We start from the raw sequence: 19490 nt of genomic DNA on the forward strand, positions 1-19490 counted from the left end.
TCGAACACGGGAATAACGGGAGGGAAATTATTATGCTAATTCCTTGATCAAGGTGAAAGACAAGACATGAAATTTTCGATATTCCCCTGATTTCATTGCTAGACATTCCTGCAGTTTCTGCTCTCTTTGTGTTCAGGAGTAGAGATCATCCAAGAAACTTGCTATAAAACACTACAAAGCATGACCTCGAGACAAAGAACATGAGATGGAAATATAGGGATGTGTGTGTGTGTGTGTTATTGTGACGTCCTGTTACCTGTCCGTCAAGAACATTGTCAGCTGATCAACAGTCCACCTGAAGTATGCGGCTCTGTTCTGTTTCAGTCAATGGAGTGAAACGCCAGGACATCGACCATGTCTTCCTCAGGTTTGGCCGGCGCTAAGACATTCTACTCCGACACATCTCATGGCAAGAAAGTTATTTTCCGGGAAAAGAGTCATTAATACTTCTATATATTTATATCATGCTTCTGTATCATTATATCCAATTATGATTCTTACCTCTTTATATTTTGCACCTTCAATTTAAGACACTAAAAGGGAAATGTGAAAATATTTTTTGGGACACATCAAGGAATTGGGTGTTTCACGTGAAGCACTGATGTTATGATAGATTTCTTTGTCATCAAAAGATTATTTTCCCAATTAATGATGTTTGAACGTAACCAGGGGATCAATGCAATGAAATTAATTTAGTTCCTGAAGATAAATTTTGCTGCATTCACATTTTCACGAAGGCTGTGTTTGGGTTTGTATTGTCATAATTCTCTGGTTTCACTGCTGCTTATTTGGAACGAGATTGCAGATTCTTTACTTAAAACATTTTTACAAGTAAATGTTAATATGGTGTGCTGTTAAAACGCTGTAACGATAGTGTGAATTTTAATTCTAATGTTTGTTTTCTTCTAAATTGTCTCCAGAATAACACTAATTAATTAACTTTGTAAGGGTCTCCTGTTAGATAAACACCATGTAACCAACAAAAAAGCGTTTTTACAGTGCTTATAACATTCTCCTAATACAATACTGTATCTAAACATATTTTTGTTTAATACCCATGATCAAATGTAATCAAGATAAACATATTAATAATTTCATAAAATGACTCGACGTTCAAGTTTTAAACTTGAAAGATATACGCCAGTTAAAGTTCTGTTTATCCCAAGATACATGAGTTGTATGCTTGTACTGTGAGATAAGAATATAATATGTAAATTATGAGAAATAAAAGTTAAATGTGTCTATTTTCTGGACTTAAGGCGTTCTGTTTTCAAACCCTTAGTTACCCCTATCCATAAGCCTTTAAAATATCCACCTCATTCAGCATAGTGTGACAGTTCAGGATATGGCTGTAAATACTCCTCATAGGCTGAAGACTGTTTATATATTATTATAATCTAATCCATCTACCTTCGGCCTATTTAAGTTATCTTGAAGAATACTTGAAATTCAATATGCAGGGTGGTCGGGAGCAACGTGAACTGGGTATATGTGCGTTGGAGGGTTGGTCATACTGATAAATAATTCGAAAAATGCCCGTGTCTCGCGCCGTTGTTACCAATCATTACTGATCTGCATTGAGGTCAGTCGCCCAGGTGGCAGATTCCCTATCTGTTGTTTTCCTAGCCTTTTCTTTATCAGCTGCTGAAGTTAGCCAGTCGAAATCAAATGGGATTTGCGAGACAGTGTGGCTTCAGACTACCAGTGGAAGAAAAGAACCTTCGCCAGGGGAGGGATTTGAACACGAGCCTCCGAGCTGATAGGATCGTGCCATGGCGACACTGGCTGAAACTTTCGGTGATTTTGTGTTTGATCTGATTCCTCTACAGGGCACTCAAGCCGATCTTAATCCACATACAGATTGAGCAACAGCGTGTCGGAAAGCCTGCGAAGTAATCTGATTGACTAACTTCAGCAGCTTATGAAGAGTTCATTTCTTCACATTATTCATCGCCTTCTAACGCTCATAAACGCGGTTTACGTTGTTTTTGACCACTCTGTATACAGAAAGAGTCAACATGAGCCGGATTCGCGATTTTGAGGCAGTGAGCCTGCCTAAAGGTCCCGGGTTCTCTTCTCGGAATTTTGAGGAATTTTTACCTGGAACTGAGGGCTGTTTTGACTTCCAGCCTTTGTGAAAATAATTGAGCATATCTGACGGTGTTATTATTAATTATTAATACAACTTCTTCCATGAAGAAGCTGCCATAAGGCCAAATTATGTCGACTACACAGTATTTTGTGTTCTAAGTTAATGGTGAGTTTGCTAGTGTGCTAGGTAGAAATTACCATCATAGGACTCAGGAATAAATTTGGAATATGGCATGATGTATGGTTCTTCAAATGTTATATAGATTATTGCAGACTATGCGGCGACAGCGATGTCTTGACGTCGTGTCCGGTTAATTCCTAGAGAATCCTATAGATGTACAAAAAATTTAGAGGTTGTGCCTCGAGGTCCAATCATGAGTCCATAAACGGAGATATTTTCCAGGAGATTATGTCTTTATAGTAGTTCGCGGTTGGCTGGTAAATTGACTTCTTATCGGCGTCCACGTCTTCGGCCTGGCCAACGTGCGACTCGAAGCGTATTGTGGGATATTGGGTGATATTGAACTATTTTAAACTGAAAATTTCTGGTCGGATTGCAGCAATGGTGAGCTAACAGGAGTGTCAATCTTGGTTCGTGTCTTGTTAAGTACGGCTTGTGGATCCAGTCTAAGTTCATTAATGAATTTTACATCTAAGAAGCGAATCATACTTCCGGCCTAAAGAGCCGGAGGTGATTCATTGTGCTGACCACGCGCCACCTCGTAATTTGCAGGCCTTCCAAGGACCATCAGTGCTATAGCACCAAGGGTTTTGGTTTTGAACCGTAAATGTAGTTAGTGGAGCGTAAAGCCAATAACATGATTTGTTATTATTGGTTTTGGTTTGATTCAAAACAGATTCCACCTCCAGTATTTCCAGTTTCATTAAAGATTACGGCATTCATTGTGGATGCCCTTAATTGGCATTAACGGGTTCGTTTAAAAATATGCTTCCCTCTTCTATGATATTGATAGAAATGTTATTTTTCTAAACAAAGAACTAGACAGGTTTTACCCCCAACAGAGCAGAATTTTTTTTTTTCTTAAGCAGTTTACCGTCCAGGGTTGGTTTATCCCTCGGAGTCAGCGAGGGATCCCACCTCTACCACCTCAAGGGCAGTGTCCTGGAGCGTGAGACTTTAGAACGGGATCTACAACTGAGAAGTAGGACCAGTACCTCGTCCAGGCGGCCTCACCTTCTATGCTAAACAGAGGCCTTGTGGGGGAATGGGAAGATCGGAAGAGATAGGCAGGGAAAAGAGAAGGAAGCGGCCTTGGCCTTAAGTAAGTTGGGTATCATCCCGGCATTTGCCTGGAAGAGAAGTGGGAAACTACGGAAAACTACTTCGAGGTTGGCTGAAGTGTAAATCTAAACCATCTACTCAATTGACCTCCAGAGACTGAGTGGACCTCGTTCCAGCCCTCGAAACACTTTTCAAATTTCGTGACAGAGCCGGTAATCGAACCCGGGCCTTCGGGTTGGCAGCTTATCACACTAACCACTACACCACAGAGAGAGCAGAATTGCATTGGACATATCCAGCATTCGCTGTTTTAACTTAAGAGATCGTCAACATTGATTGCCCTTTCCTTGTGGATATTTGCTAATGCAAGGCCATTAAGCCAGTTCTCTCTCACTGTACTTGCAGGTTTATCGTACTAAAAGATAAGTAGCCTACTTTACCGATTTTTCCTAATTTAACACTGCTGCGCCGGTTGATAAAGCCCGTAGTCCCATTTCATAATACAAAGTTGATCTCAATACATACATGCATACTGTACCTATCTTTTCCAGGGCGTAATAGGACTGCGCTTTGCCTGGCGTCAAATGTTACCCTATTGGACCTTCCTAACTGGACAAAACTCCACGTTCGGAACCAAATGTACCCCTGTCTAACTTAATACGGTGTACCCAATTGACAATAACAAAGCCCCACGATTGGCCAGCGACACATGTACCCATCCTTTCCACGGTGTATTAGACTAGTTTGAGCAACGCGTGTTTTTCTGTCCCTCTCATCCAACTGCATGGGTTTTTTGGCTGTGTGCTCGTTTCACCTCATCATCTTCTTTGTTCAGCAAGTTTCCCCCCCTTGGGTCTGGCTCTGGTTAAGCATCCTTGGGACGTTTCTTTCTGACATGTATGACATAAGCAACTCGAATTTTGACACAATTTGGATTAAATGTAAAGCTGCAAACGATATAAATGGAATTTACAGAACAATGTACGGTTTCAATACATACATACATACATACATACATACATACATACATACATACATACATACATACATACATACATACATACATACATACATACATACATACATACATACATACATACATACATACATACATACATACATGTGCCTTCGTTATAGATTGTATTGCCTTTCAGTGATCAATCTGCAAGCCTTAATGAATTTACTAAACGCACCCACAATCTTCTATATGTAACTAGCTCTGTGGCCTCGTTTAGTTCCATAACTTTTATCATTAAGTCATTAGAAACTGAGTCTAACCAACATCATGTTAGTCCCTCTCTACTTTTCTTCCCCATCATGACAGAGACCATTGACCTCCTAAGTAAATTATCCAACTCCATTCATCTCACATGACGCCGCCACCGAAGCCGGTTTATACGTGCAGCTTCATCCATCAACTTCATTCATAACTTAGCTTGTATTTGCTCATTTCGAGTACTCTCCTGCCATTGTCTCCACTTGTTCGTACCAGCAATCATTCTAGGTACTTTCGTGCTTGTTAATTCTTTTTATAGTTCTTATGGCAACGATGGGATATGAAAGGCCTAGGAATGGGAAAGAAGCGGCTACGGCCTTCAATAAGGCGCAGTCCCAGCATTTGCCTGGTGTGAAAATGGGAAACCAAGGAAAATCATCTTCAGGGCTGCCGACAGTGGGGTTCGAACCCACTATCTCCCGGATGCAAGCTCATAGCTGCGCGCCCCTAACCGCGTGGCCAACTTGCCCAATGTTGTTAATTCTAAAGTACGAATAAGTTATCCTGAGCACACCCAGCTTCCACTCCCGTTTAGTAAATTCCGCCTGAAAATGGATCGCTGTAAACATAGTTTCTTACAGACTATTCTCAATAGCAAAAGCGAACTCATTGCATTAGGTTTGCAGCTACTTGACTCTTCTTCGCACACTACAGTACTATCCTGAGAGAATACACATCCTATGCACTTGAAATGATCTACCTGTTCAAGGTTTGTATTTCCAACCTGACATTGAATTCTCTTAGGTTTCTTCCCGATGACATCACGTTAGTATAGGAAATGCTAATTTCTATATCATACTCATTGTACCTATTATAGAGTTCCAAGATATTAGATTGTAGGCAGCTGTCATCAAGACAAAGTCGTCGGCATAGGCCGAACTGCCTACTACATTTCCAACTAAATCCCACCCTTACATCTTTCAGTAAATGATCCATGTAAACAATGAACAATCAGCCTTGTCTAATATCTGTAAGTACTGTAAGCCAAGAACTTATTTGACCATCAATTATCATCGCAGCCAATTTCTCAACGTAAATACCTTTCATTTCCTTTAATAATCTACCCTTAATCGCATAATATTTTGTAAAGTTTATAAAAACATGGCGTTTAGCTACTGAAGTGATAGAGACGCGGCAGAGTATTGGGCATTATTCTGCTTCATAATTGTTCATAGGAGAGTTGAACATGTTAAGCCCCTTATGTTTTGAATTCCATACTTTATAACAACCTTTAAAGTAATTATTTTCCTGGTTCAGCTGATTTCAAAGCATGGTGTTTTGCGCACTTCGAAAACACCGAGTTAATTATGTATTTCCTTAAATGAAAATATATACACACATATTGTATGGAGTACCGTAGTTATGAACGGGTAATGTGCACCAGGCCTGGACTAGAGCTCGTAACAGCTGTTTCTCGTGCACACAGAGTTGTCAATCAGCTCGTAACATTGACATGGTTGATCTAAATAGTCGTAAGTAATATAACGAGGGCTCTAGAATTTATCTACAGAGGATATGAAGCTCGAGTTATATTTATTATAACTACAAAATTTAATAAATGATGACAAAACTGTATGTATATATAAAAATAACTCATACAGAGGGCGAGATTTTCAGCTCGGAATTAGAATGCCTTAATTTTTGCATTTAAACCTTTTGGGCGTTAGCCTACAAATGTGTCGGCTTCGTAGGAGTTGTACAATTACGTAAATGTATTAATGAAGATGAATGAACCTCGATATTAGAGCAAATAAGGTACTGTATTCACAAAACGTGTGAGTGCACTATTGTGATAAATTTATGTAAGACAAGCATACGTAGTTTTGCCAATTCTTTCCTCACTTGGCCAGAAAAAGCTATTCAGCACGACTGAACCTATAGTAAACACCTTTCATAACACTCAAACGCAATAGATGTGCTCAGAACGTCATTACTCAGCACACCCGTGCCTCCTCAGCTTCCATATTGTCACAGCCACGTAAGCATACGTAACAGCGATATTTTAAAAGCTAGTGCACATTAGTGAAAATTCCAAAGTGATAAGTTCCCCGTGAAGTACAATTATTTATTGGTTGAAGTTCTTTCTGTTCTTATACCAAATCGGACAGCGGAACCATGAGACAAATAATTAATTGCGTGCATATACATATTTGTTAGTGTTAGTAAAGCAATACGGGAAGCCTTCACTTGATAAAGCATCACCCCGCCAGGTGTATTGACGTGGGTATGGCTTTGAAATCAGTTCGAGGTTAAAGCTGTATGTTCAAGAATAGACCTACTTCCGGTTACTGGATTTTACGCCGAACATTTTCTAATAAAGTCGGACTTTTTTAAAGGGATTGTTAAACAGGTATGGATAACATCTCAAAATGAAATGTTTTAAAATTCCCTGGAAGTTCTAAAAGACGATAATTTTAAGAATAAAATGAAGGGTACTCCAGCAAATGAAATAACGTTGATCTCTTGTAATCTGCCAAAAGTACTCCTTCATAAGTAATCTTGTCATGTTAAGGTACAATAATAATAATTCTCAATTATGAGAACTGACTGCCTGGTGTCATTTCTTGCTGGGTATAGTACTTTATGCATCCATCTTTTGTCACAGACCTCTAGGCAAAATGCAGCTTCCACCGAAGTCCCAGCCTCATCCATGGCTGTGACAATATGGAAGCTGAGGAGGCACGGGTGTGCTGAGTAATGACGTTCTGAGCACATCTATTGCGTTTGAGTGTTATGAAAGGTGTTTACTATAGGTTCAGTCGTGCTGAATAGCTTTTTCTGGCCAAGTGAGGAAAGAATTGGCAAAACTACCGTACTCCTCATCTTGTCAAGTACGCCTCACTTTGGTTCTGCCTTTCTTTTTTTTAACTGCATAGCCTGTGGTGGCGCTATTTCAGGATCCAATCTGTCCCTGGGCTGATGACCTAACAGGCAGATAGACATGAGAACTGAATATGGTAACGGTGAAAGTGCTACAAATAAAGAATGAGAGAATGCTGTAAACATAATGTACCCATAATTTTGGCACTTCCATTCTCCATCATTTCAACAAATTTTATTAAAACGCACCTTACCTTAATACATTAAAATTATAGTGTGTATTTCAAGTATTAGGTAACATGAATATCATTATGGAAAATAACAATGAGCATTATGAATACATTGTAACTTGTTTGCGGGGTGGTAAATAAGGGGAACAACGCTGGTAGCTTTTACTCTAATTAATACTAATTGCTTATACGACTACACAGGCACACAATCATACTCTCGTTATTCTCATTGCGCAGCCACACTAATTGTTCACTCTGTTGCTTAAAACTAGAACAATCACTCTAATTGTTCACTTTATTGCTTAAAACTTGAACAATCACACTGCTCAAGTTTCCACAACTGATACGTATAGCCTAAATTTGTTCCACAGTTATCATCGCTGTCGCTATCACAGCCCGTGAACAACAGTCTCACAATCACGCACATTTTCCGCTCACTCCCGATCCCGGTTCCGCGTAGAACTCTCCCTCGCTGGACCAGACACAACGCTCACTTCACAGCAGCTGGACCGACAGACTCAACTACCCGACGACAGTCAGAACGAACACTCAGTTCCACGGACAAAACACTCACAGAGACAAACAAAGACTAGCTCCTCAACTCTAGCTATCATTGTCCAGTGCTCGACAGCACTCACTTCAGACTCGTCTGGCCCGCCTTAAAAAGGGAGGCCAGTGGTTTCAGAACAGTCCGAAGTCTGGATACACCCACAAATCTCTCGGCTCCCCATCGTCTCGAGGATATTCGTAATCGCCAGAGACTCTCAGGGAGACTCCAGAGGGGGCCGGTACATCCCACTACAAGCCCCTCCTGGAGTGGATACGCAGGCAGCGGCCGATAACCCAGCGGTGACGTCGCTCACTTGTGGATGGAGCCAGACTAGTGCGTTCCTCCCGGCTCGGAATCGGCATGGCGGATACCGTCACAGTACGATGTACTATTTTACAACTATAAATCTACGGGAAATAATATTGGACTTAACATACTGTATCACATTAGGAATCAGCAGACATTTAAACAAAACATTTAAAAAGTTATAATTATGAATACAGGAAAAAATGAAATGCTTTAATATCAAATTATTCGTACGGCATTCAATGAATATAAAAGTCACCTGAATCATCAGATTGTTCACATTGGTCATACTATCGCTAAACCCACGTTTTCTTTTGTAGACACGTCTTTCTTTAAGTAATCACATACGTTGATAAAATCTTTATTCTTTCCTGCACTTATTTCATGTTAATGCATTAGTCGAGTAAATAAACTATATTACCGAAGTTTCGGTACAGCTCTGTCATAAACGGTATGAGTTGCTTGCAGTTTAGACAGAGGCAGACTTGATACTGCCTTGCTGTCATCACAGTACAGTATAAGCCAGAGGAAGGAATGGACGGCGGAACTCGGTGACTTTCAGCGTGACATCCTTACAGGCGGCCACCTCTCCAGTAAGTCAGTAGAGGAAAAGTCAACCTTCCTGAAGATAGTCCGATCAAATGTAAGTGATTTCACTGTAAAGCGGAAGTGACACGGAGTCGTAGAAGCACGACCAAGAATCGGAGAACCACTTAAAATGAACGACAGGAACCGGCAAGGAGGTATTGCGAAAAAACCATATGTCATCAGTTAGAAGACTCCATACCGAGTTTCAAAGCACGTCTGGACACCGCTTGGGCCAAAAATGTTTGTAGAGAGCTCCACAAATTGATTTTCCATGGCCAAGAGCTGCACACTAAGCGAACATCACCAAGATCAATGTCCGCTTTGGGGTAATGGTGTAAAGAACGGCGCTTTTCTATTCTTGAGGAATGGAGGCAAACGCTGTAGAAAGTCGAATCTCTCTTCACTATCTAACAGTCTGACTGGTGGGATGCCAGATAAAATACCATCTTTTGGAGTATGTACTGCCAACTGTGAAGTTTGGTGGCGGAGTCATCATAGTATGGGCTGTTTTTATGTAATAGACCTGGCCTTCTTGTTCCTGTTCAGGCAGCGCTAAAGGGCATAGGATATGAAACAATTCTGGGCCATTATGCACTTCCCACATTGCGGAAAATTTTCGGAGGGGACCCAGTACATAACGTGGCGTTTATACAGATATGGTTTGATGAAGATTTGGCCTACCCAGAGCCCGGATCTTCACCCCATCGAACATCTTGGCGAGAGAGACTACAACGCCCACGATCTGCTTCCGACATGCTCAAGATTCTAGAGGAGGAATGGAAGTCAGTTCCTGTAGCAACATACCCAAATCTCGTCCAGACTTCCCAAAAGAATTACGGCCGAGGCAGCAGCAAATGACGGACCAAAGTCATGCTAGGAACGTTGTTATCAGAGGTAACTTGCGAAAGGTTTTGGAAATAGGGTGTAATATTAATGACGGAAACTGTCGAGTATTCTTAATGATCTTAAATGTGAAATTCTCTGCCATGTGTGTGTGACGCAGTTGTTACCCGCGACCCCACTGGTGTGGGGAAAAGCGGTAGCAAAATAAGAAGAAGACAATAGTATTCCTGTAGTTTTGAAGAATTGTTAGAATTGTGGGTCTACCGAGAGAAACAACAGCAGATAAACTGTCCCATTTTCCGCGTACACGTGCGTCAATATTATGAAAATATCACTTTTTAATACACTGACTGACAGAGCAAATGCAACACCAAGAAGGAGTGGTTCGAAAGGGATGAAAGTTAGGGAAAAAACAGAGACGGCACGGACGAATAATTGATGTTTATTTCAAACCGATATGCAGGTTACACAATGCGCACGGCATCGACTCAGTAGGATGTAGGACCACCGCGAGCGGCGATGCACGCAGAAACACGTCGAGGTACAGAGTCAATAAGAGTGCGGATGGTGTCCTGAGGGATGGTTCTCCATTCTCTGTCAACCATTTGCCACAGTTAGTCGTCCGTACGAGGCTGGGGCAGAGTTTGCAAACGGCGTCCAATGAGATCCCACACGTGTTCGATTGGTGAGAGATCCGGAGAGTACGCTGGCCACGGAAGCATCTGTACACCTCGTAGAGCCTGTTGGGAGATGCGAGCAGTGTGTGGGCGGGCATTATCCTGCTGAAACAGAGCATTGGGCAGCCCCTGAAGGTACGGGAGTGCCACCGGCCGCAGCACATGCTGCACGTAGCGGTGGGCATTTAACGTGCCTTGAATACGCACTAGAGGTGACGTGGAATCATACGCAATAGCGCCCCAAACCATGATGCCGCGTTGTCTAGCGGTAGGGCGCTCCACAGTTACTGCCGGATTTGACCTTTCTCCACGCCGACGCCACACTCGTCTGCAGTGACTATCACTGACAGAACAGAAGCGTGACTCATCTGAGAACACGACGTTCCGCCATTCCCTCATCCAAGTCGCTCTAGCCCAGCACCATGCCAGGCGTGCACGTCTATGCTGTGGAGTCAATGGTAGTCTTCTGAGCGGACGCCGGGAGTGCAGGCCTCCTTCAACCAATCGTCGGGAAATTGTTCTGGTCGATATTGGAACAGCCAGGGTGTCTTGCACATGCTAAAGAATGGCGGTTGACGTGGCGTGCGGGGCTGCCACCGCTTGGTGGCGGATGCGCCGATCCTCGCGTGCTGACGTCACTCGGGCTGCGCCTGGACCCCTCGCACGTGCCACATGTCCCTGCGCCAACCATCTTCGCCACAGGCGCTGCACCGTGGACACATCCCTATGGGTATCGGCTGCGATTTGACGAAGCGACCAACCTGCCCTTCTCAGCCCGATCACCATACCCCTCGTAAAGTCGTCTGTCTGCTGGAAATGCCTCCGTTGACGGCGGCCTGGCATTCTTAGCTATACACGTGTCCTGTGGCACACGACAACACGTTCTACAATGACTGTCGGCTGAGAAATCACGGTACGAAGAGAGCCATTCGCCAACGCCGTGTCCCATTTATCGCTCGCTACGTGCGCAGCACAGCGGCGCATTTCACATCATGAGCATACCTCAGTGACGTCAGTCTACCCTGCAATTGGCATAAAGTTCTGACCACTCCTTCTTGGTGTTGCATTTGCTCTGTCAGTCAGTGTTTTTACATGGGGCTGGCGCAGCAGTCAAACTTAATGTCTGTGTTTGCAGAGTTTGAAATAAACCAGCGGATTTTCTGCTTCCACGGGCTAATCTTGTTGTTTTGTTGTTATTCTCACCTGAAATCTTTGGAATTTGAATCTGCGATCTTGAGTTGAGACGAGTGTTTACGGGCCGATTACCTAGATGTTAGGCCGCTTAAAACAACAATCAGCACGAGTGTTTAGATCAAATGGAAAACTTAACTAATAATTGGAACTGGATGTTTAGGTGGTTTCCCCAAGTATAAGAATGGAGCTCATAAATTTATGAGGCCCTTCCAGGCTCCCTAGGAACTTATTAATTCAAATCAATTGTCCTAATGCTCCCAAAAATAAGTGGATATTTTAAAATTCCCATGGATTCCGATGGTTTCAAGCTTGAGTAAGGATGATGGATGGGGTTTAGGTGCAAAATTGCATTAACTACACAGTCGTAAGAAATTCCTCATCCAGAAAATGAGCTGTTTCCTTTTTATTTGCATAAGTTTAAATGATAACTGAAGGTCGAAATAAATTTTAACGTCTAACTACGAGAAAGTGTTGAGGGAAAATTTCGAGTGAAGGAGGTGATCTGTGCCAATAAATGAAACGCAAAATATATAGCGACGTATGAAGTTCGGTATAAAAATATTAATAGTCATGAATTAAATCCCGTCCGCCTCTGTGGTGTATTGGTTAGTGTGATTAGCTGCCACCCCCGGAGGCCCGGGTTCGATTCCCGGCTCTGCCACGAAATTTGAAAAGTGGTACGAGAGCTGGAACGGGGTCCACTCGGCCTCGGGAGGTCAACTGATTAGAGGGGGTTCGATTTCCTTCTCAGCCAACCTGGAAGTGGTTTTCCGTGGTTTCCCACTTCTCCTCCAGGCAAATGCCGAGATAGTACCTAACTTAAGGCCACGGCCGCTTCCTTCCCTCTTCCTTTTCTATCCCTTCCAAACTTCCCGTCCCCCCACAAGGTCCCTTTTTAGCATAGCAGGTGAGGCAACCTGGGCGAGGTACTGGTCATCCTCCCCAATTGTATACCAGACCCAGTGTCTGAAGTTCCAGGACACTGCCCTTGAGGCAGTAGAGGTGAGATCCCTCGCTAAGTCCGAAGAAAAACCGACCCCGGCGCGTAAATATATTAAGAAGGAGAAGAAGAAGAATTAAATTCCAGCGCAAAAGAACATAAAACTTGGTATCAAAAATAACCTGAAATCTCTAATATGCCTGGGAAACTCCTCACCTGGACCGAAATGAGGGCGGAGTTCTGAAGCTAGGCAGCACAAGTACCAAGCGTAAGTAACTTTCCATGTAATCAGAAATCTTACTCCAGTAACCTATAATTTTCATAGGTATAGCCGAGCTGAGTGGCTCGGACGGTAAAGCGCTGGCCTTCTGAAAGGAACTTGGCAGGTGATCCTGGCTCAGTCCGGTGGTATTTGAAGGTGCTCATGGCTTGAGAGCTATGCTGAGAAATCAGCATCAAACACGAGCACACCGTTGCTTTCAACCAGTGTCACCGTAGGGTGCGATCCTGTCAATTCCGAGGTCTGTATTCAAAACCCTCCCCTGGCGAAGTGTTTTCTCCTATTGGTTTTCTCAAGCAGGTCTTAAGTCACGTTCATATTTAGCAACACTGCATCGCAAAGCCTACTTGAGTTCTCCCGCGAAGTGACCTGATTGGCTAACTTCAACAGCTGATCAAATGACAACGGTGCGAGATACTAAATTATTTCATTCAAATTATTTATCAATATGACCAACATTCTAAAGCTTATATACCTGGTTCATGTTCTTTCCGATCACTCTGTATATCGCACTACAGTAATAATAATTTCATGTGACTATTTCTAGCCGGATGCAGCACTTGTAAGGCAGACCCTCCGATGAGGGTGGGTGGCATCTGCCATGTGTAGGTAAATGCGTGTTATTGCGGTGAAGGATAGTGTTATGTGTGGTGTGTGAGTTGCAGGGATGTTGGGGACAGCACAAACACCCAGCCCCCGAGCCACTGGAATTAACCAATGAAGGTTAAAATCCCCGACACTGCCGGAAATCGAACCCGGGACCCTCTGAACCGAAGGCCGTTACGCTGACCATTCAGACAGCGAGTCGGAAATTGCACTGCAGTGAGAGTGGTTCATACTCTTGAGTGCTGGCTTTCCGAGCCTAATTTGGCGATTTTGATTTTGGCTTAATCCGGAGGTAATGAAGATTCTCTAATACGCCAGCCTTGTGTCGATAGATTTACCTTCACGTAAAGTAACTCTTAAAATGAAACCCAAACCCCATGGTGCAACAACCACTGCTCAGCCCGAAGGCCTGCTGATTACGAGGTGTCCGGTTGTCAGCTTGATGAATCCCCTCGGCCGTCATTCTTGGCTTTCTAGACTGGTAAAAGAACACCTCCGCTACAAAAATCCCGGCTCCTCGTCGTCTCCAAAATCCAGAAAAGTAGTTAGTGAGACGAAGAAAGAATATAATAATTATTATATTGGACTACCTGAAGAGTTATTGCTATGTAGAGTGCTAAGTGCTAAGAACCCATGGAGGTCAAGATTCTTGACAGATGTGGGCATTTCTGTACAGGGCCGGTTTAGGAAAGACATTTTCAGGCAGCGTATTGGCGTGGCACCAGTCATTGTAAAGATCCGTAATAGTAGACTTTTCTGGTATTACATGTCCAGAAGGAAGCACATAATACCGCTGCAAAGGAGGCTTACCATGTACGTATCGATAGAACGAAAAGTAAAATTGTATTTTCCTTTATAAATAGGATAGTTCTCTTTTACGAGTTTAAATAGTTCCACTAGGAATGGATAGTGTTAGTTCTGCTGGGTGCAGATAACGTTGTGCGTAAATTAGGAGGCGAAGGAATGATTCTCTTGACGTCCCCATTCCATGGATTGTAAGTTTCTTTTTGGGCAAGTAGAGCTGTACTGGTTAACCCCTAATTTTTATGCAGACTAACCAAGATACCGTGAAAATTAGACAAGTCACATGTGTTTACCAGTATTTTTCCACATGAACAGCATGGCAGCTATGGATTTCTGTAAAGTATACCAAACTCTTCGAGAATCAAAACTGCAGTCTTAAATACAAGAAGCAATTAGGCTAACCATCTGCTCACTAGAGATGTAGGATATAAAGATAATGGATTGATGGTGTTAGTGATTATTGTTTTGACAAGAATTACAGTTAGAGAACCATGCTCTAGTAGTTATGTAAACAATGAAAGAGGAGGTTTCTCAAACTAAATATCGTCGTTACGACGTTATCATGCTGACGTGTGTGGTGATTATTGTAAAGATATTCAACACTGAACTTTTGTTATTGATTTTTATGTCGCCCCGACGCACACGGGTCTTATGGTAAGGATAGGGTAGGGAGGCCTAGGACTGAGAAGGAAGAGACAGTGGCCTTCGTTAAGGCATACGTCCCACTAAATACTTTTTTGGTTTTTTCAGACGCCAAGGTACCAGAATTTTGTCCCTAGGAGTTCCTTTACTTACCAGTACATCTAAAGACACGAGAGGGTGTACCTAAGTACCTTCAAATATCACAGGAATTAGCGGGGATCAAACACACCAACTGATGTGATGTGAAAATGGGAAACCACTGAAAACCATCTTCAGGTCTGCCGACAGTGGGTTTCTAACCCACCATCTCCTGAATGTAAGATAACAGTTATTTGGCACGAAATGCGCAGCGAACTCACTCGGTAACATCTAGCACCGTTTAACACCCTTTACGACCGTTCATTGGCATACCAGTAAGCTAATAGCCATTCTCCCACGCGAGGTTGTAATGCGAACTTAACTTTATCGTCCTTTCTCACTGTGAAATGAACCACCATGTTCTCGCCGGCGTTCAAGACTGTCAGTCCTGCTCACCAATCTTAGAACCCCTGATTCTCTACTACCCAGCATTACAGTTTCAGTCAGGCACTGTAAACTAGGCAGAGAAGTGAATGGGACAAGGAAACTCGACAACAAAGTGACCAACATACTCTCTAGCGAAGTAGTTTAGTGTTTCTCATCAATAATGAATTTCAAAACTTTTAGTAAACGGCCAATATATGCCACCTTTAGGTCTGAGAATTAGTCAAACACTTAGTTTGTTCAAAATTATTAACATTTCAGTAACTATGCGATTTTTTCGGGATGCTACTATTGAAGTCAGAAATTATTATTTCCATAGGAATTAAAATTTATGTTAAATATTAAATTTATCTGCTTGAGCCTCCAAAATCACTTAAGCGGGTCTGGAATAATGCTTCAAATTAATTACGGTATTTATCTTCACAAATTCTCAACTTATTCATTCAGAAGTCGTACTGAGTGTCTCAGACGATAGAAGCGTTGACTCTTTAAACCCAAGTTGGTGTGTTTGATCCCAGCTAATTCCTGTGATATTTGAAGGTACTTAGGTACACCCTCTCGTGTCTTCAGATGTACTGGTAAGTAAAGGAACTCCTAGGGACAAAATTCTGGTACCTTGGCGTCTGAAAAAACCAAAAAAGTATTTACTGGGGCGTATAATAATAATAATATGAATAAAAAGAAGAAGTTTCGACCATTTATTACTGTTATTGTTGTTTCTTTTTGCTAGTTGTTTAACGTCGCACCAACACATCAAACGTTTTCAGCGACGAAAGGATAGGAAAGGGCTAGGACTAGGAAGGTAGCGGACGTGGCCTTAACTAAGGTAGAGCCCCAGCATTTGCCTTGTGTGGAAATTTAAATTACATCTCGAAAATATATTACATAAAAATAAGTTTAAAACAATATCTCCCTAACAAAGAGAACTTTTGCCCATTTTTTAACTCCTACTTACCCGCAGATTTTAGCAGAATGACGACTTACGTCAGCCTCTATTCGTTAACTAAACAGCTCTATCTAGCCGGCAACGAGGTGTAGTACTAGTAAGTACCATTTTACTTTTTATCAGGCTGACAAGAATGAATGAAAATATCCCTTATAATCATTTCCGATTACTAAAACCAGAGGACAAAAACGTCGAATCATTGGCCATGCAGCCTTTGCATATTTAAGGCGAGGGTGATCACACGTCATAATAATAATAATAATAATAATAATAATAATAATAATAATAATAATAATAATAATAATAATAATACCGAGCGAGTTGATCATGCGGGTTAGAATCGCACAGGTTTGAGCTTGCATTTGGGAGATGGAGAGTTCGAACCCCACTGTTGGTATCCCTACGGATGGATTTTCCGTGGTTTTCCATTGTCACACCAGGCAAATTCTGGGGCTGTACCTTAATTAAGGCAACGACAACGTCCTATCCGCTCCTAGCCATATATATCTGTGACGGCGCGACGTAAAGCAAATTGTAAAAAAAAAAAGGAGAGAGAGAAAAAGGAACGCATATATTTTTCTCATTCAAAATAGGAATTAACAAAACTTCACGTTACACTTTGAAAATAAAAACATATTTGTAAATAGGAAAGAAACATCATTGCTGTACGTATTTGTAGGCCTAAACGATATTGAGCCGCTTCATTTTTTCCCTGACCGGTAGAATTCGAACCAAGTTTAAACCAGTCTTTCTTTAAAACTTACTTTACGTCGCACCGGCACAGATAGATCTTACAGCGACGATGGGATAGGAAAGGGCTAGGAGTGAGAAGGAAGTAGCCGCGGCCTTAATTAAGGTACAGCCTGAGCATTTGCCTGTCGTGAAAGCGGGAAACCACGGAAAACCATCTTCAGGCCTGAAAAATGTGAGGTTCAAACCCATTATATACCAAATGCAACCTCACAGCTTCGCGACCATGATCGCACGGCCAACTTGCTCGTCCTAAGCCATTTTATTCAGTCCTCTAGTTCGAAACTCACTGTCTTCATCCCTGAATACATTATTAATTCTTCTGTGATTTTTCAGTTTCAGACCAGACAGATTAAGTCCACGGTCGCTTCCTTCCAAGTCCCATCCAATCCCATCGTCGTCGCAAGAACTATCTTAATCAGTGCGACATAAAACCACAGCAAAAAGTGTTGAATTATTTTATACTTCCTTACTCCTTGGCACTACAGCCTCTGTTTACTTATTCGGTTCTCCATCTTCTAACTCCCACCCTCCACAAATTTTCATCCATGTTGTCCAACCATCTGATTTAGTTTATATTTAAAATAATTGACAACCATGTCTTTTCCTTTGTGTTGCAGTAAACATGCCCATGTTGGACAGCAATGGTGTGAAGCGTCAGGACGTCGACCACGTGTTCCTCAGATTTGGACGCCGCCGCTAGAACCGTCAAGAGGGCACACATAATGGACTGGAGTGGATATTCTTGTTTGTCTTATTGTCAGAAAAAGTGATGCTTTTATGTTATCCTATTTACAATATTTCTTTGAGAGTTATATCTCCCAACATGCGGTGTTGTACAATAAACTGAATAAAGAAAAGGAATTGTATACATATATTTATTATATGATATTTTATGTATATATTAGCAGTCAATGTGATATAGAGCAAAAATGCCAGTAACGCAGATTGTCTTTGGCTTTAAAAGAAATACCTCCCTAAACCTAATGTTTTTGACTGGTCTGTTTAATGTGGATTTAACTTGTGAAGTACGCAGTAAAATAAGGAAAGCCAACTTAAATTCTGTGTGAATATAAATATTTAATTCAGCGTCTTGCAGAGGAAAGAGACGTTTCTCGGAGCGAGAGTGAGGAGGAGGTGACGCAGCCTCTCGGACGTGGCCTTCTGGACTGCTGCTTATTGCAAAAGAAGAAGAGAACGATCATAGCTTAGAAGGATGAAATAAAAACAAATTTTTTCTAAATTATTTGTAAACACATATTTTTATGATCTACTTTATGTGTAAATTAAACATTCTAAGGTTCTGTTGACACCGATACACTTCCCACCGATACACTTTCGTCAACCAACAGTTGCGCTGGAGGGGAAGGAATGACATTAGAGAAAGATATAGTCCAGTAGAGCTATCTTCGTCCCTTACTCCTCGACTCGCCTCTCAGCTACCGTGAAACTAATATCTCTGCCACTCTGCGAGTTTATCCCTACGTGAGTTGGTAACCCTGTTTTAAACAGCTTTGTAAACAAAAGTGACATTCCTTTGTTCTCAATTATCACAACTTCAAAGACGCATGCAAGATCAGAATAATTATTATTTTTATCAAGCAGATAGGGCCTACTGTTGTACATCCATAGTTACACAACACCTTTCTCCTACTACGATTATAAACCAGACCGGCAAGACTATGTACTGAAATATGTAAGTCTGTATTATGTAAACTTTATTTATGTCAAGCATTCCTAAGATAATAAAGTCGTATTGATTTATTTTCTTGAAATGTTGTTCGTTATTTAAGGTCTCCAAGATTTTCCTTATCCCAGTACAATATTATTACGGGAATTTCTGAGAGTACCCGAGATATCCTCGGTTATTGGCTGCCCATATTAGTACAGTCAGTAGCGGCGATTAGAAATTAGAAGTGGGGTGGGGGGGTTAGATGTCATAACTGAAGAAAAGCAATATAATGATATTGTTTATGCTCTCTGAGCGTATTTCGATCGAGACGTGAAGGTTGACGTACTAATAGTACTATCCAATAAAATCTTCACCAGAGGAACAATACTTACGCATGTATTACAATTAAATGGCAGTAAAGCAAAGCCATCTCCGTACAGGCCATGAAGGCCCTTGGAGGGGTGGAAGGTAAAGGCTTCCACTATTCGTAACCTCGGCACTTGATGGGGT

The 19490-nt window shown here is 41.9% G+C and overlaps 1 protein-coding gene across 2 annotated transcripts in view; it reads left to right on the forward strand.

Annotated features, from left to right (window-relative positions):
* The window catches only part of Ms (Myosuppressin), a 330651-nt gene extending 311607 nt beyond the window's left edge, over positions 1–19044 (forward strand). The window contains exon 4 of one of the 2 annotated variants that reach the window (XM_067144182.2): positions 17929–19044. In XM_067144182.2, the coding sequence (XP_067000283.1) occupies positions 17929–18011 (83 nt within the window). In that variant the 3' untranslated portion in view covers positions 18012–19044. Of the gene's footprint in view, positions 1–324; positions 1247–17928 lie in introns of those variants that run through there. The other variant, XM_067144183.2, reaches the window with a different exon arrangement.
* Positions 19045–19490: the final 446 nt, after the last annotated feature.

The sequence above is a fragment of the Anabrus simplex genome, chromosome 3 (assembly GCF_040414725.1).
Source record: "Anabrus simplex isolate iqAnaSimp1 chromosome 3, ASM4041472v1, whole genome shotgun sequence".
Taxonomy (NCBI): domain Eukaryota; kingdom Metazoa; phylum Arthropoda; class Insecta; order Orthoptera; family Tettigoniidae; genus Anabrus; species Anabrus simplex.